This window comes from Podarcis pityusensis (genome assembly GCF_964106645.2).
Source record: "Podarcis pityusensis genome assembly, chromosome: 1".
NCBI classification, from domain to species: Eukaryota; Metazoa; Chordata; class Lepidosauria; order Squamata; family Lacertidae; genus Podarcis; species Podarcis pityusensis.
Genome location: NC_138028.1, coordinates 97,469,360 through 97,491,249, shown reverse-complemented (window position 1 = coordinate 97,491,249; position 21,890 = coordinate 97,469,360). Strand labels below are relative to the sequence as shown.

At 40.7% G+C, this 21,890-nt stretch overlaps 1 protein-coding gene across 6 annotated transcripts in view; it reads left to right on the top strand.

The window, feature by feature from the left end:
* Nucleotides 1-21,890, top strand: part of NCKAP5 (NCK associated protein 5) — a 627,572-nt gene that overhangs the window by 112,338 nt on the left and 493,344 nt on the right. For 2 of the 6 annotated variants that reach the window (XM_081005053.1, XM_081005047.1), the window contains exons 1-3: nt 105-208; nt 6,862-6,914; nt 17,732-17,857. In XM_081005053.1, the coding sequence (XP_080861179.1) occupies nt 17,789-17,857 (69 nt within the window). In that variant the 5' untranslated portion in view covers nt 105-208; nt 6,862-6,914; nt 17,732-17,788. Of the gene's footprint in view, nt 1-104; nt 209-6,861; nt 6,915-17,731; nt 17,858-21,890 lie in introns of those variants that run through there. The other 4 variants (XM_081005049.1, XM_081005048.1, XM_081005050.1 and 1 more) reach the window with 2 other exon arrangements.

The following is a 21,890-nucleotide window of genomic DNA, read 5'->3' as shown; positions in this document are numbered from 1 at the left end:
TTAGTGAAAGTCATCATTGTTTTCCAGCTGCCCATTATGACTCCACCCAGACTTTACTGCCCATTGATGCTGTCAAGGAGAAGTTCCCAGTTTAACCCAGCTGTGGTTTTAATATAACATCTGGAGGTAGACAGGAAAAGTTTGCTGCACCAGCTCCAGGCTGAGTCAGCAAAGAGGTCTAGACTGGGCTCCTTGCTACAACCTGCTGGTAGGTCAGCTAGCTTAAGATCCAACAAACCTTTGGCCAACTTAGCTCTGTCTCTTTCCTCAAAACACCCTGTTTCAGGGGATTACCCTGGATACCATTGCTGGGGATACCACTGGCACTGGTGAGCAGAGTGGAGACCTCTGTGACAGTGGAGCCTACCTGCCAACTGAGCCTGGTACAGCCAGGAGGACCTGGGTGCAAGTATGCCAGTCTCACTTCAGCCTCTTCCAGCACGGCAGATTAAGGGGCTTGGATTGCTCATCCTATGTAGACTAGAAATGCAAAATCATACAATGAAAGCCAATGTTAACATGGTTTCAAGCATGAAGCAGCATATTTCAGTCCATGCAGCAAAATACTATGCAAAATAAAAAGAGAAAATTACCCATAGCTTTGTTTAACAATGGCTCATCCCTTGTTTAATGATGTGTTTCATGTAGTCTTCAGAAGCCCCAATTATTTTCTGCTAGTGACATAAAATTAATCAATGTGCATTGAGAAGTGAAAAGGCTTGTGATTATATATATATATATATATATATATATATATATATATATATATATATATATATATATATGAGAGAATATATATGAGAGATTATTTATTTGGACTGATGCTAAGGTGTTCTGCTCCAATATGGTGTATGCTGTGGCAGAAGGTGCCGTACATTGTTGCGGAAATTGCCTGTGAGCTGTGAAAGATGTGAATTCTATGGCAAAGCAGCTTGATAATAAAACAGTGGGTAAACATTATGTGCTGAAAGATGGGCATTTGCAAGGAAGCATTTGGAGAACAAATGTTTCTGTTGAGCCCCACGTTTTGATGGGCTTTCTACTAAAGTCTCCTGTTTGTTTTCACAGAACCAGATGAGACTGGGATGGTGTGCACACACAATAGATCTTTGCAGCTGGAAATCAGCGTCACAAATTGTTTTCTTTGACAGTGCTAATTGATTACAAGGGTTTAGCCTTATCTAAATTGTTAAATTCAGCAGTGTCTGTGCTTCCCTTTTCTTTTCTTTTCTTTTCTTTTCTTTTCTTTTTTGCACAGACAAACTAAGGAGAGTTAATAGCTACTTAAAGGAACATGGACAAATAATATTTGCTACCTTTTAAAACAAAAACAAAGCCATAAATTGTAGATGTGGCAGTGTGAGGATTGACTGCCATAGGAGAGATGCAGAAAAACTTTGAACAGCGAATTGTGTTTTTCTAGGAAATTAATAGTAAATCATGCCTTTTGGAGAACTGACAGTATCATGTGTGAGGTCTGACTGGGATGCCCCTGAAAGCCTTTTAAGCTAGAGTGTGTAATAAAGAGGTGAGACATGAAAATATGAATTGAATGAGGGCTACATTTATTGTTACAGATCTCAGCAGAGGGAAATAAGGGTGTTGGAGAAAATCAGTTGCATGTTGCCTTGCGTGAGCTGTCCTGCCCAGGACAGGATGCCTGGCAACATCATAGCCCCTCTGCCTTTAAGGTGTGTAGGAAGGCTTTCTTACCCCTACCCTGGGCTCACAGAACTCTGAGTGGGTGAAATCAGGCTGCTTAATAGGCACTCCATATCCAACACACAGGTCTCATGGCCCAGAGTGGCTCGCATCCAGAAATGTCCAGCACCCAGAAAGGGACCACCAGGTACTCACCTATTCACCTCACCACAATTCTATCCTTGCACCTTTCTGCCAACTGGGACCAGATTACTCTATTTAACAATACAGTCATACCTCGGGTTGAATGTGCTTTGGGTTGAGCGCGTTCGAGTTGCACTCTGCGACAACCTGGAAGTAACGGAGCGCATTACTTCCTTGTTTCACCACTCGCGCATGCGCAGATGCTCAAAATGGTGACATGCGCATGTGCGGAAGCAGCAAAACGCTACCCATGCACGCGCAGACACGCCATCATGGCTTACGTTGCGTTCAGGATGCAAACGGGGCTCCGGAACGGATCCCGTTTGCATCCCGAGGTACCACTGTACACACTGGCTAGTCTCAACCTTCCCAAATGCATACAGCATAGAGCAGGCAGTATAGTGAATCAGATCAGTGCTGTGCAGCAAAAGGGGCTGAAGGAGGCAGCACAAGGGCTTATATTAGCATGGCTCACCTTTTCATACGAAGTGGGCTGCAAGTGTTATTCAACACAGAACCCATGCCTTGTTAGGCAGGCTGTGGAGGCCAAAATTTGGCACCACCCCCAGCCCTTGCACTGCCTTCCCAAGCCAGATAAGCAAGGTGTTGGGTTTTGTGAAAGAGGCATGAGGTAGGGTCCTAGAGCCCTACCACCTGTTTCTGAAAGCTGGGAAAGTGCTAACCAGGCCACACGTTCGACCACTCTGGCTTATATATACTGACTCCTCCTTCAACGTTGCTCAATGTGCAGGTGCACATGGAACATCTCCATGTCATGCCTTTCCTTCTAGCCACATATGATGCGTCTGCTGTCAGCCTTGCACTGGCTGTTTGAGTAGTTTCCTGCTATAAATAGACACAAGTTCATTTGTCACAATGGTTTGCACATTGGCATTATTGTTTCTTCTGTACTGGTTTTTTTAACCATTATTCCCCATAGCAAACACATTTGTATTGTTTGGATGTAATGATCGTAGCTCAATAAACTATAGAAATGAACACATTTCTATGCAGTCAGGAAATGCATATGGTGGAGCTGGAGCTCACCTATATTTCCAAGTGTTCAAAAGACTTTGGGGCACACATTTCCCTCTACATGTGACTTGCTTCCTGCAGGAAACAGCTGTGTAGGACTGGTGTAGTTGTAGCAAACATGATTGCTGCGGAAAGTATAAAGCAGCTATGAAGGCAGTGGTGTTATTTAAATTATGTGGTGTGTTAGTAGTAAGGAAGTGTAGTTTAGCCATTCATGAGTTGCTTCATAGAATAGTATAACCTTCAACACACCCACCCACTCCTGAAATGACTTCAAAGGTGCATTTGCAAAATGAAATGGAAGTAATTATTAAACTTTTACACTATTTACCCCCATGTGCTTCCCTCTTGTTAAAGTTCTAGAATGGGTCTTCTAATGTATACACAGTGAAATAACTTAGCTGTAGTACATATCCTTAATTAAAATTATACTTCTTACATAAATGAGCAATGTCTGATACTGGTAAGATTTGGGGGTGAGTTTTGCCAGTAGAGGGCCATGTTAAACTGAATAATATCAGAATGGACCCTTTTAGTGAGCTGCAGTTTTTATGAGGACTTTAAAGGACAATATTTTTGAAGGTTTTTTTTGGTAATTTTGATATTTTATATCAAATTAGACTATTAAGCACTATTGCCCGCTCAACTTTTTTATTTCAATGGCAGTGAAGTAGTAGACTGATGCTTTTTTTGTTTAATCTCGGCTCTTAAAAGTAGGCTGAGGAATTTTTCAGACATAAGTAACAGTTTCAGTCATCCATCATCCATAAGATAAAAGGATAGCTAGGTAGACAGATTAGAAAATGATGTGTTCAGAATACACTGATAAAATGAGAAAGTGGACATTTTAGATCAGCAAACCATCTTTACAGTAAACAATTCAACCCAAAAATCCACTATTGATTTCTTTCTTACCTAAAACCTGGCTTTTCTGAATGTGTATGCTATGGTCACATTTTTCTGATTGAACGTAAAGGGTCATTCATTACCCTCTCAGTTGCTTGTCCTTTGAACAGATGTTAAAGGAGTAAGCCAAAGGGTTCCTCCTCCACAGCACCTAATTATAACTGGCACAAAGGATTAACAGATATTATAATTGTCCTTATACTTTGCTGAAATGGGTCTGCATAATTTGTTTCCCCGTCTCTCACCTGACAATACCATTCCTGTAAGGCTGCATGGACAATGGAGACATGCCTTCAATTTGTTATCAGAGCTTGTTGTACAGTCTTGCAATTTATTTTATATTTATTTACATTTTTAGCATAGTTTTTGTATTAAGCCATGCAGAGAAAAAGAAAACGCATAAATTGCCAGCTTGGATTCCCCCCCCCCCATGTATCACATTGTTAGCCTCTGATGCTCAGTAGCTAATAATGGGACATACAGTGGCACCTCGGTTTACGAACTTAATCTGTTCCGGAAGTCCGTTCGTAAACCAAAGCCGTTCTTAAACTGAGGTACGCTTTCCCTAATGAGGCCTCCTGTCACTGGTGCCCTTCCACCGTTCGGCTTCTGTTCGTAGACCGAGGTAAAGTTCGCAAACCGGGACACTACTTCCGGTTTTGCGGAGTTCATATACTGAATAGTTCGTAAACAGAGCTGTTCTTAAACCAAGATACCACTGTATACAGTAGAAGTGTTCACCAACAACAAGATTTAGCTCAGACCCCAGTTCAGTGCTTTGGAAAACAACCCACTTCACTCTGAGACACTTTGTACACTGCCTGATTTAGTGGAGTCTCTGCAAGTCCACTTGGTTCCTCCAATTCACTATTGAGGAATGAAAAAATGGTTATATTTTTTTATTTACATTTTTTTATTTGTATTTAATCCTTTCTCTTTAACCATGAATTCTAGAAGTTTGTAATTCTACAGGATCCCACAGACAATGCTAGATTAGGTTTGCTAGTGAAATGCTTTTGCCATAACAGCAATACAGTGGTACCTCGAGTTAAGAACTTAATTTGTTCCACAGGTCCATTCTTAACCTGAAACTGATCTTAACATGAGGTACCACTTTAGCTAATGGGGCCTCCCGCAGCCGCCGCGCGATTTCTGTTCTCATCCTGAAGCAAAGTTCTTAACCTGAGGTGCTATTTCTGGGTTAGCGGAGTCTGTAACCTGAAGCGTCTGTAACCTGAAGCATCTGTAACCCGAGGTACCACTGTACTGATAAACTCACACACTTCCATTGTTCCATTTATCACTGTATTTATTTTGTAAAACTTCCTGACTTTATGTAAGTGTTCTGTACATACTTTATATATCCACAGAGTTAAGTATAACTTTCAGTTTATAAAACATAAAGTCTTGTGTAGGTGGTTTCAGAAATCAGCCTTTTAAAACCCCAGATCTTGATGCTTCAAAATGACCTCAAAATCCCAGGTAGAAGAACAGGAGTTAAGAATGAAATCCTGGCTTAACAACAGTGATATGCACAGCATTTTAATTATGCAGACACCTGTTCACCACCAACTTTTAGTATTTCATATAGGTCACTGAACAGCCATCTCTTAGTAATGACTTTCACCCACTGCCAACCTGGACTGAATCTGAAATGCCATTCTTGGGGTTAAAGGCTAAAATTCCAATTACCAGAAGTATGAGGTATCCAATTTCCTGCATTACCACACTGCTGAAGCACTGCTTGAGTGCTCTATATGTTTTCAGGAACGTGGAATCATGTATAAATTATGACTTATTAAAATATTAGTTGCATTGCTTTATGATTTTAGCAAGTGTTAATAATTGATAGTGAAGGAAAGTCTCATGCAGCACATAGCTTAATATGTTTATTCCTGTTGCAGTGTCTAATACTCAAAGGGATCTGAGAAAGAGCCTTTGTACCATAGACCTAGCAGGGGGAACAATAAAACAACAGAATGTAGCAAGTGATGCACAACTTCTCGCATGCAAGATTCATTAATAATTATCATGTGTTGAGTTTCTGTTTAATAAAACAGAACATTCAGCACATTGATCCATGGCTTCATAAATCATAGTTTATGGTTCATTAAATCACAGCTCTCTGTTCTGTCCAAACTAATATTTGGCTTAATACAGGTTAACAAACCAAGGTTATAAAACAGATTCAGAAAATAATCCTGCTTGTTTGTTAACTGATAAGCCAAAAGGTGGGATTGTGGCTCAATATAAGCCAGGATTTCTGTACTGAATCCAGTTTGTGATGGCAGAAGGGTTGAGCCAAGGAAGAACACACAATCGCAGCACTTACCCCCAACTTTACAAACCATGGACAAACTTCTGAATATTGCCATTCTATTAGAGTGTCATCAAATATTTAGAAAACAAGAAAGCTGTTTCTGGCATTTCTAGAATAATGTTGATTCAAATCCTTAATAAACCAATTGCATGTGGTCTTACAGAGGAGAAGAAAGCAGAAGTGAGTGTTGCCCACAATGCAGATTGAGAGTTGGTATTCATAGATGTGCTATCGAGGGAGTATTCCTATGGGAGCACAAGTATTATGCATCTACGTGCTTTTGCTTTTATGGAGCACTGACTTCCATAAGAATTAACATGATTCTACCTAAAAAGAGACTAGCACCTTTTACTAAGCGGAAAACATATTATAGCCTGATTAAGTTTTAGAATTCTTGATTTTAAAATAGCTTTCTATCAGCTGTTGTTCTGTAGATTTTAATAATATAGGGCTGCCATACATCCAGATGTTCTTTGGACATTACCGAGATTTCAAAGGCGGATTTGACATCTGGGGGGAATTTCCGAAATGTGGCGCTCAACAACTTTCGGGGTGTCCTGGTTTTTACTTTTTGAAATATGGCAACTCTAAATAATCTTCTGTTGCTGTAATCAGAATATTCCTATTACTATTCCATTTTCTATCTCCAGTAATATTCACCATCTGTAGCTCTAATATTATTGTTAATGTCCTTCACCTATATACCTATTTTTTACCTATATACCTATTTCTTTTCTGTTTCACTTGAAATGCAGACGAGGTAAAGGAAATGGGTTGGATGACACAAAATGTAGAAGACTTATGGACTGTAAGTAGTAGTTCATGAACTTTTTTTTTAATTTACATTTTTATTCATTCTGTAGCAGATGGTGAGAATCCATCTGCAATTGCCAGTACCTCTTTGCAAAAAGTAAAGCAAACCCCTCCCTGTGAGCTAGCAGCTGACTGCCTCTGGGGAAATGAGGCATTACTGTTATTTATATTTTTCCAAAGCAAACCTCTCAACCTAGTATCTGTATAATTTGGGCCAGACACATCAATGCAGAAAAAAGAAAACCAGAAGAGATTAAGGGGAAAGAAAACCTATTATTCCATCGCTGCCTTTGATACATTGCTCCCTGTAGTGTATTTTATAGTACTTTAGCCACTGTACTGTTTAATATCACAAGTCTTCTACCTTTTCCCTGGAAATATGGCACCACATTTTATATTAGATTTCATTGTAGAGAGCGTATCCTAATCAGTCTCTATTTCACATCAGTGCAATAATCTTCTAAAGCTTTTTGGCAATGGTTTACATCCTTCAAAAAAGTATAAAATGGTTATTTTCCCCCTCTCTCCCAAAGGCCTTTCTTCATTGTTTAAATTCATTACATCCAACTTTGTTCGACTGTGCTCATAAGGCTACTGTTATGGCTGTTTTCCAAATACCTTTCAATATTTCTGAACTTGTGGTCATTATTGGTGCAGACTACTTGGAATACATGGAAGTGTATTATATGTGAATTGAATACTATTGTGCTGCTGTGCCACCTGGTTCAGCTTTCAGCACATTTAAAATATGCTCCAAGCTAGAAAACACGGCTTCCCCTGCAATTTCCCAGATAGAATCCATTCAGGAGCCAATCTCTAGAACAGGGGTGTCAAACTCAAATTCATCGGGGGCCGCATCAGCAGTTTGGTCAACCTCAAAGGGCCGGTTGTATCTTTAGGACTATGTGTCCACTCTTTATTATCATAAATTATTGTCACTGCATTCAATTATTACTGTTTTTTGTAATAATGTAAGTAATAACTAGCTCTGAAAGCAGAAACATAGTCAGAATAATGACAAGTAGATATTCAAATGTACAATTTTTGTACAATTTATTGAAAAATGATTTTTGGTAACAGACAGTAAATTTTTTTTTAAACATACAAATATTGCCAAACACTGTTTATTACACATATGGCAAACACAAGGCATTAACTTTTTTTTAACTTTTCTGACTAGATGGCTGACATTGTTTTCCTGAGGTCAGTCCATCGATGTCTGGCGTTAGGTCTTGTGCTGTAGCAATCCGCAAAACAGCATGGAGGTTGTTGCTTTTCCTGGTGGCTAAGGTTAGCAAATTTGGCTCCATGTTTGGTCTCAAAGTGCCGGCGTAAATTGTATTCCTTCATCACCACCACTGCCTCATAGCAAATAAGACATACCGGCTTGTCTCCATTAATCACAAACATGTATTCACTTTCCCATCTCTACTGAAATTGCCTTCCCTCTGCATCAACTTTTCTTTTCTTGGACATTTTTGGGTTACAGTGGTGCCTCGCAAGACGAAAAGAATCCGTTCCGCAAGTCTCTTCGTCTTGCGGGTTTTTTCGTCTTGCGAAGCAAGCCCATTAGAGGTTTAGCGGCTTAGCGCTACAGTATTAGCAGCTTAGCCGGCTTAACGATCAGCTGATAAGCGGCTTAGCATCAGCTGTTAAGCGGCTTAAAGATCAGCTGATAAGCGGCTTAGCATCAGCTGTTAAGCGGCTTAAAGATCAGCTGATAAGCGGCTTAGCATCAGCTGTTAAGCGGCTTAAAGATCAGCTGATAAGCGGCTTAGCATCAGCTGTTAAGCGGCTTAAAGATCAGCTGATAAGCGGCTTAGCCATCAGCTGATAAGCGGTTTAGCGGCTTGGGAAAAAGGGGAGGGGAAGGAAAAAAACCCTGCAGGAACTCGCAAGACATTTTCGTCTTGCGAAGCAAGCACATAGGAAATTCGTTTTGCGAAGCACCTCCAAAACGGAAAACCCTTTCGTCTAGCGGGTTTTCCGTCTTGCGAGGCATTCGTCTTGCGGGGCACCACTGTATTTGATTGTAGTTTATGGTCCCTAGACCACTGTAAAGTGACACGGAAGTGGTCAGTATATCCAAAGTTTACCGCTCAGACTTTTAAGCAGAATACTAAGCAGACCCCCCCTAATAAGCAGACCCCCCTCCCCCCCCACATTACAGTACAGGAGAGAAGGGTTCAGGCAGCCGTTGGATCTGTCACATCACAGGATGGCATGCGCTCAATATAAAAACAAGTGGAGGTTTCCTGAATGCATGTAAAGTGGAGGTTTCCTGTGTAGAACGGCCGGCGCTGCTAGAGGGCAGACGTTCTCTGGCTTGTAGGCTGCTGCGCATGCGCTGAAGAGGCGGCTTTCTTGTGTAAAAAAAAAAAAGTGAGAATAAAAGGTGAAAGCTGGCGGCCGGCGGCGGCTACACGGGCCACATGATGAGGTCTGGCGGGCCAGATTCGGCCCACGGACCTTGTGTTTGACACCCGTGCTCTAGAATGTTTTGTGGTGTAAGTGGTGGACATTAGATGTGAATCATAGATGTGTTACTGGAAATAAGTGCAATTAACCTGTATGCATGTGTGTCTGCCGTTGTACATAGGTTGACTTGTTGTCTTGTACACATAAAATGAATGTGTGGATGATTCAGACATTCTTGCTTTTTCATTAAATCTATTGATTACACCATACAGGAAATTGAATGTGTTTGAGACATATGTAATTGACATTCATTTAGGCTTGTAACTTGGTCCTGGCAGGTGGATACAATGGAAAACACTCTGAGGAAAACCCACATGTAAGTTGTTGTGGATACCAAGTGCAATGAACAAATCCATGATTGTCATCTTGTTGTCATTTTGCTCAAGTCATTGACATTTATAGTTTGCTCAGATCACATGTTAATGAAATCTGGGGTCGGTCTATCTATCTATCTATCTATCTATCTATCTATCTATCATCTAATCTAATCTATCTAGATCTATCTATCTATCTATCTATCTAATCTGAGCTGCCTTTACTGTAGAGCTTTAAGTACCTTTGATTTTCAAACTGTTCTTATTTTACCTCTGTCTATAATGGGAAATAATTTTCTTTTACAACATGGGCAGAGAATGCTCTGGACAGCTCAACACACTTCTTATACTACTCTCACTAGATTAACCATGGGGGGAAAACCCTTTCTTTTTTGTACACCCAAGTGTGTAATGATTACTGTTGATCCAATGCAGTCAAACAAAACTGATAGCCTTTTAACATAGCTTGATTTGCTGGAGTGATAGGTGGAAAAATGAATACACAGGCCACATTGAATTATTTCAATATTAACAATTAGGTCCTGTAGTTTAAAATCTCAGCCGCTACTGCTTTGGGTTTACTGCCACAGGGTTGGATCTGGATTTGTTGTCAACAGAGTTCTGGTCAAGGATAGTCCTGCTGAAGGAAGACAATTTTCACCATTTCTTCTTCAACCCCTTGCCCCCTGAAAACCTGTTCATTGGTTAGGGGGATTCTCTGGAATGGAGAAGACGATGCAGGAAACTGAAAGGGAAAGGGGGAATTGGTGAAGATCATCATCTCCCTTCCTGCAGTGGGCTCCCTCCACCGAATCTGAAAGTCCTATCTGCAAAGAAAAGGAGCCCATGTACTCATGGAAGGGCAATGCTATTTTTCTAGAAAAAGAGGTGCCAAAACCCTCCACAAATGCTTCCCTTGTTGTCTTATTATGGCAATGGCACCTACCTGAGAGGTGCCAGAACTGAGTTCCAGTGAGTTCCGACTGAAAAAAAAACCTCTGAAAGGGCAAATCTGGTTCCAATCCATTGCTTTGAAGAACTGAGCACAGCTCTACAGTGACATGTGGATGATCGGTGGCATAAGGAGAATGCTGCGTAGCATCCCCATTCCCGAATTCATCTGTCATTGTCTCTACATGCATCCTCACTTTCCCAGCTCATATCTGTTCTGAACTCTGTTCGAGCATTTAGTTTTGCAACCTGAATTCCTCAATTGCTTCACACAAGTGAATGAATAGCAAATGTACTCCTTTGACCTTTTCGGTCATCTTTGGTATAATTTACAGGCTGTTTGCTCTTCCCCTACAGCATGCCCCCCCCAAAAAACCTCATGATAAAAACAGACAGCCAATCAAAGTATGAAATGTTGAAAAGGTTACCACCTTTGGTTTTGCTGTGTCTGTTCAATGTTCATAGCCTTGTTAGCAAGAAATACTCTAACAAGAACAGAAAATGCCATCAGATGAATCATGTTTCTTACAGAGAAACTGAGAGATGATATAAACATAATCAATTTTCATTGCCAATGCAGATAAGTATGTCCCAAGCTTTCACATCAATCTAGAACATTTCCTCTTAAGTGAATATTGTTGGCCTTTCAAACTGCTGATTAAGGTAGTGAGCAGCAGATCTTAAGATATATTTTTGTCTAGTAGCTGTTATCTCCTAGATAGTGTAATAGTCAATTCTACATTTTATTATCATTCATTAAAATTATTTTTATACTAAACGAGATATCGTAGAACTAGACTTCTAATTCTCATGTAAGATTCTGGGTGGTTTTTTGATATGACAGACTAATAGTGATTTGAAACTAATATAATATTCCAGAGAGTTCCACATATTAACTAACTAATTAATTAATAACAAATTAATTTGAAAATCAATTGATATGGACTCAGAGAAGGAAACAACTGCTGGTTGTCCAAGTTTCCTGATCAGCTAAAGGAACATTTCTCCTTAGACCTCTAAATTGAGTTGAATATGAAGACTCTTGACACTGAGGTGAGGTGGTGGGATGGCTCAGGAGGTTCATCTTTTGAGGACAAGGCAGTTTACTGTCCAGCTTCTGTGAACAATAGGAGAGTTGAGTTGTTCATCTGGTTAGGACTGATATCTCACACAAGATATAAATGAGAACTGGGAAGAGGTCTGGAGACTTAGTATGGAGGGCGGGTTGTTTCTCTAGTCTAGGTGGTTTATTTGGTGCCTTAAAAAGCGGTCCATTTGTTTAAAGGCAATGTTTCCATGAACGTATTGCACTTGCTCTAAAATGGTCTCACTGGTTACTAATACATCTGTATGCTCAATTCAAGGTTCTTGTATTGACTTTAAGGCCTGATAAGGTTAGGGTCCAGAGTATTGGGGGCGGGAATGCCTACCTCTTTATGATCCCCCTTCCTGTCTCGGTATTACTGTGTATTCCATCAGGGAATTTGCCATTGACAAGAAGCAGGTGCTTTTCAATCAATCTTCAAACTATGGAATTCCTTCCTCCTTGAAGTCATGCTAGCTCTTCCTTCGCTCCATTTGTTTATGTATTTATTACGTTTATATACTGACTTTTTGCCAATGCACCCATGGTGGCTTATAATTTAAAAACACTAAAAGAAGCAAATGATCTAAAATGTAGAGTCCTTCCAGGTCAATAATGGTTTTATCATGAGTCTGGGCCTTCCCTCAGTTCTTAAGTCACCTCAGGGAAGGAGTTACCTCAGGCCACTGAGTTACCTCATATAAAGAGCCGGCGGTATGTGCTTTGAGGGGAGGGAGTATGCTTTTTGTTGTTGTGTCTTTTCTTTTTAAGATCTTGCTTAAGCATTGTTTAGATTTGGTTCTTTGCACTTGAGTTTTTAATCTGATTTTTGTTGTTCTGCTTTTTTGAATGATGGCATCAACATGAGAACATGTCTGACTCACAGGCTGAATTTCTCCAGTCTGCCATTGCCAAGCTCAAATGCCCCTGAAAACGGTATTTCAGCTGTGTTTGTTCAAACATCTTTGCCCCGCCTTTCCACTAAAAAGTGCTTAAGGTGCCTATTTTGCACTGGCAAAAATCTCATGCGTGCTCTAAAGGCAGGCCAGGCCATGTGTAAATAGGGATTTTTGCAAAAGCAAAATGTGTGAAATCAGCTGTTGGGGAAAACAAAAACCCATGGCTGCTTGAAAGAAGCAATCTTGCCTTGTAAACCTCCAAACCAACCACAGTGCAATATGGTCTTCACAATCTAAGTCCTCACTTCAAAGCTTCCATCCTATCAGAAACCTACTGCATCACTTGCTCTGCTTAAAGCTCCCCCTCACGCTTGGAGTGGACCGGATAGAAATAGTGGGGGCTGTGACATAGAAACAGGTGCCACCTGTCAGCTAGAGAGACTGCTTGTCTGACTTGTTATAAGTCATTATATCTCAATTCTACCACAGCACTGTTGCTTTGGGAAGGTTTTGGCTAAGAGAAACTTATTTCTTTTTAATTTCAGGCTGTACATAATGTAGATGCCCCTGCAAGTTTTCTGGTTTCCTCTTCACCTGGCTGTCAGAAGCAGCCAAAAATTCTTAACTAGAATTATTGACTTCTTATTTTTGTTGTTTTTAGCATTTAAATAAGCTCAGCTTGCTGCATACCAGAGAAGGGAGGGTAAAAGGGTGTGGGTGTTAACATAACTCTTGGACTGACCTGATTCTATTCCCAGTGCAGGATGTTCTCATGCTTTGCAGAGGTAGGATGCCTACATATTGTGATAATATTTTGGAGCATTGAAGCATTTGGAAGGATAAGAAACAGTTATGGGATAGAAATATGTTACTCTGACAGATAGGAAGGTGGGGGATATAAATCAGCAATGTTGGTTTACAATGAGCGTTCCTCCGCGGTCCTGTGTACGCTATGATATTACACTGTGATATTTTGTTGTGTCATAAAATAGTTTATTATGCAATAAACCACTGTGGTAGAAAAGGGTATTCACAGCACTGGGCTGCAGCACCAAAACAGTGGAAGGGACAAGGAACATTCAGACTCTGATGGAGCCAGCCATCACCATCCACATCACTGGTCCACAGCTCAGTGTTCTCACCTACCATTGCAACTGCCCACTATTGCCAGTCACTTGCACCCTTTCTTGGCCCTACCAGTAGTCTTCCTGGTCCTAGTGGTCCTGGGGTGGGACTTTAAAACAGAAGGTCAACGTCCCTCTGCTCTGGACTGTTAGTAGCAGCAGGCAGATGCTATTTTAGCTTCTCAATGTAGTGCCCAACATCATATCAAAAGGAGGTGGTCTTTCAGATATCTGGGGCCCAAGTCATTAGGGTTTTAAACACCTTGAATCAGGCCCAGAAATGAACTTGCATCTAATGCAGCTGTTTTAAAACATGAGTTTTAAAGGGATCCTTAGCCCGTAATCTGCTGCATTTTGGGCCAGCTGACGTTTCTACATCATCTTTGAGAGCATTCCCACATAAAACATTTTACATTAAACCAGTCTGAAAGTTACCAGAGCATGGATCAAACTCCAGCTCACAGTACATTGCACTAGTGGTACCAGCATAATTTTCTTTTCATTTTTAAGGGAGAATGACAGAGAGGAAAAGAGAATGCACAACATATCTATGTAGCAAAATATTAAAAGCAGTTACCATCCTTTAGGCTGTGGTATAATGTAGGCCATGTACCTATAAAGGTTTTAAATATAGATGTAGCTTTCATAATTTTTCATGTAATCATTATACTAAGTTAATTATTGACCATGGGAGTGGCATATTATACATTTTAGAAGTAAGTCAGTCAACCAACCAATCAATCAATCAATCAATCAATCAGTCAATCAATCAATATTACCTGTTTGGCTAATAGCTATATCTCTTCTTCAACCAGGATTAATAACTATAATTATAGATATGTTTAATTTAGGCCAGCTATCAGTGGAGAGTGGGAATTCTACTATAACTATTATTAACAACCTGGTATGAAATTTTTAATAAATTCCATTATTTATGTTTAGAATAGTTTTTAAACCACTTGATCAAAGAGATATCCTAGTAGTGTACCAATAAAATTGTACATAAACACATACACACACAACCATAAATCAACATTATTTGGATACTCGCTTGTTGAGGAGAAAGATGAGCAAATGATATTAAAATATATTTATTAAATGATAGATTAAGTGATATATTCTACTAAAGCAACCTTGGTGAATAGATTGTGAGCTGTACCACACTGCTCCTGTGGTCTGAATTGAGAAGCATAATGTATTGATAATTGTATTTCATGTTGTCTTGCAAAGGTTCTTGAGTCTTGCAATATCCTGGAATATTAGTTGCATTGACTGGGGTGTTTTTATTTTTTGAAGAAATGAAAAAGATCACACAAACACACACATTTTTCTGAAGTACAGTGGTACCTCGGTTTTCGAATGCCTTGGAAGTCTAACATTCCGGTTTTTGAACGTTGAAAACCTGGAAGTAAATGCTTCCGTTTTCTAACGCGCCTCAGAGGTCAAACGGCTTCCACTGAGTGTTTCCCAATTTTCTCAATTAAATTTGTATACCGCCCTTTGCGCCTTAGTTTTCAAACGTTTTGGAATACAAACGGTATTCCAGAATGGATTAGATTCGAAAACTGAGGTAGCGCTGTGCTTCCTTCATAAGCAGGGCTGCTGTATAACAATATGTACCAGTGTGTGCTATGCTGGATAGTTTCCAAAGAACTGAATAGGCTGGGGAGTTGATAAATAGCACCTTTTACCCCTTTTTAATCCAGCTTCATGTGGTGATTGAAATGTTGTAATATTTAATTTGATGGTCTATTCTAGTGCCATTTAGAAATAATTACTATACTCAGTGTTATTTTTTATGTCAAACAGAAAAGATATCTCTCCCTCTCTCGCTCTGTTTTTTCCTAACAAGAAAAAAGTATAATCACACAGGACTGCCATTTAGTTGTGTTAGTAATGGACAGAGCCATGCTACAAAACTATCAATTTAACTATGGCACATATTAACTGTCTAAGCCACTTGAGAAACTTGGCCCCAAAACTTTCTGGGCATCCTACTTTCCAGTGTTGTCTTTCACATCTCAAACACTTGGAAAGCTCATAAGACTTACTTTGCACACATATATTTACTTGAACTGGTATGTGTGGTCAGGGGTGGAGGAAGGGGGGTGCAGTGAGTGCAGGCTGACCCGGGTGTCACCACTGAGGGGGGTTGACAAAATGTCGGGCGGCACTCACCATGGGGCCTGCAGCACACCTGAGCCACATGCCTCTCCTGGGAGAGACATGGTGGCTTGGGTGCGCACAAGCTCTGTGCTGCCCAAATGGTCTGCCCGCTGCCCCCCCCCGATGTATGCCGGCTGAGTGGGAGGAGGCAGGCAGACTCCAGAGGCCTTGCAGTGTGCCCCGCCCCTATGGGCATCTCGCCCTGCCCCTGGGCGCACTGCACCAGGCACCCAGCAGCTTCCTCCACCACTGTGTGTGGTGTAGTGGTTAGAGTGTTGGACTCGGACCTGGGAGAACAAGGTTCAAATCCCCACTTAGTCATGACACTCACTGGGTGACGTCAGACCAGTCACAGCCTTTCAGCCTAACCTACCTCACAAGGTTATTGTGGGGATTAAACAAGGAGAGGGAGAACCATGTATGCCATCTTGAGCGCCTCGAAGAAAAGGTGGGATATAATAATAATAATAATAATAATAATAATAATAATAGGATATATGCTTTTTAATTGGTTGTGCACTTGGAGTATTCATATAACATCAGAGCCAGAATACATACAAGTTTTCAGACTAGCTATTGCAACCAAGGATTTTCAGTTACAGGACACTCTGTTCAGTTGTTCAGAAATGTGTTCACTGTGAGGACACGATGCTTTGGTAACAAGCTCCACCTCCATGCTATGTCCATTTGTGAATGCCTGAAAAGACTGCATGTATTGGGGCTCTTATTCAGCCAATTCTGTTAATATTGTTATGAGTTTTTCAGGGAGGGCAGATCCTCCTAAATTCTTAGATTTAGCTAATATTTGGACCTGGTACAAATCCTTGCACAAATGGAATGACTTTGTTGGCTACAACTCATTGCCATTTGCCATAATGCCATGCCCCTATGCATGTTCATTGGACAACTGAATGGGGCTCTCACTTCCAAGGTTGGGCTACAGCCATCCAGGATTCTCTGAAGGAGCACTGCTCATGTGAGTAGCCGGCTTATGTGAGAATTCAGTTGCAAAGAGCAGTTAGCTTAGCAAATGTATGAGCTGTTTATAAGTTCTTTGATGAAGAGCTGCTCCTTACTGACATGTGGTAAAACAGCCATAGGCAAACTCGGCCCTTCAGATGTTTTGGGACTACAACTCCCATCATCCCTAGTTAACAGGACCAGTGGTCAGGGATGATGGGAATTGTAGTCTCAAAACATCTGGAGGGCTGAGTTTGCCTATGCCTGTGGTAAAAGAACAGGGTCACAGGAACATAGGGAGCTGCTTTATACCAACTTTGACAATTGGTCTATCTAGTTCACTATTGAACTAAATACCGACTTGCAGCATTCTAGGCTTTCTGACAGGGGACATTCCTAGTTCTACCTAGAGAGGCCAAAGATTGAGTCTGGGACCTGCTGTGTGCAAAACATGCTCTACAACTGATTTACAGCCTTTCAGGCCAACCCCACTTCAACTTCTGTCTCTTGAATCAGTTCTAAGCAAGCACATTGCAACTATGCAAATTTGAAAACCCTCACCTGCTGGTGATTTGCCAGTTTTCCTTAAAATATAAATATAAATCCAAGCACACCTTAGTTGTGATCTGGATGTATTCTGTAGCATTTTCAAGACCCAAAGAAATTCAATCAAAAGTGTGGGGGTGGGATTCCAAACTAACTTCATTAAATGCAATTGGTGTATGTTTCATTGAATCAACTAAGCAGTGTTTTTATTTTAATTTATTACTCATCTTTCACCCTAAGGTACTTGGGTGGGTTAAAGCAATTAATTTGTATTTATTTTTCCATCACAGTGAAAGCGGCAACAACCTGGCATTTCTAAGAGAATAAAGAATAAAGGATATTCAGCCATGGACAAAAAGCAGCATCTAGTGAAAAAGGAATTTAGCAAAAGATTTTCTTTGGACAGTACTCTCATGGTGAGTACAAAAGCATATCTATAGTTTTGGATATCTTTTTGGCATTGGGCGCTTGGGCCTTTCATTGCTGTGACCCTTTGTAACAGACATCCTTGAAGACTTGTTGAAGACCTTGTATTGTCAAAATTGCAAGAGAGTTTTTTTTCTAAATAGCCAAATGTGAGTAAATGCTAAAAGACTATTATAGCTCAGCCAAAATTCAACTGTTGATAGGAACATGACACCTTGTTCGTCTAGATCAGAATCTCAGAAGAAAAATGATGCCTTGTCCAGTGGAGTTTAGTGGATCTGGGATGCCCTGGTATAGGGGTGTCATTGATAAAGTTGTGTCAAGCTGAAAACCCAAAGTGGTTTAATCAAAGAACATTGCTTCAAGAAAACATATGTAGTTAAATAATGTTCAAATAACAAAGATATATATTTCTGTGTCTGTGTTCTATAGCCATTTGTACAGTGCTTTTAAAGTATACATCAAAAACTTATGTCAGTATGATGAGTGTGCATGATCATACAGGCATCACTGGAAACCAGGATCAGCTGCTGAGAGCACACTTGATGGCAAACCTTGGTTTGAAATGGCCCTGTTAATGTCAGTGTTCATTTTGGCTGCCGTGAACAAAGATTGAACCTAAAACATTGCTGTCTCTCGATAAGCAACTTAGATGTGTTTTCTTGGTTAGTCTTTTTCTCCCCTAATAAAGGACTTGGGGTCACTCCACACGTTACATTTTCAAAGTTTACTCGTAAGAAGTGACAAATGCAATTCATGGACCTGTGCCTGGATGCCACTCTACTGAACATACACTTGGTAGACATTCTTTTACATAGAGCAAATGCATGGTACCTAATGTCCTCTGGTACCAGACGTTAGTGATTTGTTGAGCACTGAAACTCCATTGTTACTTATGTGAAACATTCTTTTTTTAGGCATGCTTCAGACAACAAGCATGTACATGCCCCCATAATACTGTTCTACAAAGACATCATATGGCCATATTATCATATTACTCAACTCTGCCAAACTGAACAGAGAGAGCTTCCTCTTCAGTAGTTGTCAACACATCCACATTTTAGGGAGTTTCTGTCAACTTTGCAACAGTATTTAGATGGGGGAGAAGTACATCAGGACCCACCCAGTTCTTTGAAACAGTTTAAATTTATGGATTTAAATTTAACACTGCTGGTGAAAGAAATGCAGAATTCTTTTTCAACCATGTCATGGCAGGATTCTTTGGAAAGCAGAAAGCAGAGGTGGAGTTGAATATCAAATCATGATAACTCCTGAGAATTACAGCATGCTCTAAAACTCTCCTTGCTCATCTGTCTAATGGCTAATGTTCGTGCCGTAACATTGAATGTGTTTAGTCAGCAGAGTAAGCTCTGCTAAAGCTAATGGGATACATTTGCAAATAAATATGGAGAGGAGAAACAATAATAAGAAGCCAAAAAGGGGGGGGGCGGCGCGGAAATACCAAGTAGCCGCATTCAGGCCAAAGTCATGTCCGTGAGTCTGCTTCCTTGCCTCCACTTCCAGCATAATGAATTTGTGGGCTTCTAAGCAGTGAGAGAAGAGCAGCATTATTTTCAAAGAAATTAAGTTCCCAGGGTCAGCATTTCAGGAGGTCGCTGACATATTTAGTGACTACCCTTCAAATGTGAGAAAGCTGGTATGAGATTTCTAAGGATGATGAAATCAGCTGACCCAGGAAAGAATGGAAAGTAGAGATGAAAATCAAAGTATTTCTGGGTCAGTAATAGAGCAGTTGCAGAGATGAAAGAGAGCCTTCTGCCTTGTAAAATAAATCAAGGTACATCCCTTTAACCCGAACAAGGTAATTCATCAGCAGCGGCAGCACAGCAAGTTGTGGGAGTCTCACAGTAGTGTAGCTTTCAGGAAACTTTTAGGGTTGCTTACTACCATAATATGCTAATAATATAAAGCAGAGCTTCTGTGGCTTTAGATCTGGGTTTGAAAAGCAAAGCGACAGGTGATGCTTTCTCCTCGGTTCATATCCAAATGGGAGGGAAATAATCTGAAACTTATGCTTGTTATGCACTTTAAAAAATTCAGAGAAGTCTGGACAAGAAAAGGGAGTAACTCCACAACCACAACCTAGCATACTAGTCGCATTGGGTATGTGAGGACTAATTGTCCAGTCAGCTTTCTGCCCCACCTTAGCTGTAATTATCCCTTGGCTGGGAGAAAGGAGCCTAGTTACAACCAGACTAGATTGTTGCAATAAGGTCCACAAGGGACTGCATTAAAAGATGTTTTGGATTCTTCAGTTGGTACAGAATGCGGTGAATTCTGGACTCTTGTGGGGGCAATCAAAGAATAGAACTGGCTGCACTGGAGGCTAGATTGTTTTCAGGACTAGTTTAAAGTGTTGGTGGTGACTTTTAAAGCTCTAAACAGTGTGTAGCCAAGTTGTTTGAAGGGCTATTTGTACTTGTATAAACCTGTCTGGGTCTAAAAATATGTTCAGGGAGTTGTGTGCCCGCCATCAATATATATTAAGTTGGCAGGCACTAGAATTAACCTGTGGCCTTCCAGATGCTGTTGGTCTACAACTTCCAGCATTCCTGACCATTGGCTATTATGGCTGGGGTTGATGGGAATTGGTGTCCAACATCTGGAGGGACACAGGTTTACAACTCTTGTCCTATATAGGACGGGGTCTTTTTGGTGTTGGCCCCATGTTTAATGGAAACTTAGAACTTCATTCTCTAGGTATGTATTCATGGACCATATTTTGCTGCTTTTTAAACAGGCATGGAAGACATTCATATTTTAAACTGTTTATAATTTACACTTGAAATGTTTGGCTCATTTTCAACAGTTGGCTGTTCTAATGCTTTTATTTCAAGCTGCTTCTACAAATATTTAAATAATTAAGTATATAAATAAACTGGTTTGATCACGCATACTTAAATCTGTGCATGATAGGTAACGTCTGTGTTCATGCCAGTGGAATTTAGAATGTAGCAAAGAAAAGTATGCTGGGAAAAGGTCTATTCGCCCGCCCCCTTTACAGTACTTGTCAGCACTGCCGGACTTCCGGGGTGGCGCCATCGGTAATGGCGGACTCCCTCTGATCCGGAGGGACTGGCTCTACGGAAATCGGGTCTGTTCCGCTACGACGAAGCGGGGACCCTTTAAAAAATCACAGGCGGGTGAAGCCTGTGACCGTGGGACTCGGCGGGCACCTTTCGCGCCCCCCCAATTTGTAAAGGAACCCAATTACGGGCTCCGGAGCGAAGCGGGGCAAGTGGCGCGGTGCTGAGAGTCAACTGCTTCTTCTGTGGAGCGAAGCCGCACAGCCGTTACCGGAGAGCGCTGACTTTTTCCTGTGACAATCTGGCTACAAAAACAACTACCCGTGAGTAGATTAAATTTGGAAATAAAGGAAAATAAAGACTTAATTCGGTACCGAAGCGGGGAGGCATAAACAGGAAGTCCGCCTTCTGTTTCTTGTAAATAGAGTAAAGCAAATAAGTTGTAAGCTAAAACCTGGAAAGTCGATTGAAAAGGACTATAATCCTAACATCAAAACAAGCGATCTCCCCCCTTGGCTGCAGGAGAGGAGGGGGGAAAGGTGTGAACTATATTTTCCTGCAAAAAGAGAGGAAAGGAAGTCAAAATCCACCGCTTAAAACCTGGGAACGGGCTGCCAATGGACAATAAGAATGCCGTATTGTGAAATGCGCTGTTGGTGAATAGAGTACTTTTTGACAGTTAACTCTGCAAGAGAGATACAATGTTTCTGGCTGGCTTCTCCTGGATTTAAAGTAACTGGAAACTAACTGAAATTGAAATTGTTGCCTATTTTGTGAATTGGGGGATTAAAAAGGGTTATTTTTTTTTAATGCAACAAGTTTTGACTGTTACTGTGTCCCCCTAGAGGAAGTTTGAAATTGTTACAACAACTGGGCCACGGGAATTTTCCACTTCAAAACAAATTCTGGCCGTGGGATTGACCTTGGGCTTCAACTAGAGTGTTATGGCAGATGGAAAAGAAAAGGTAGACTTGCT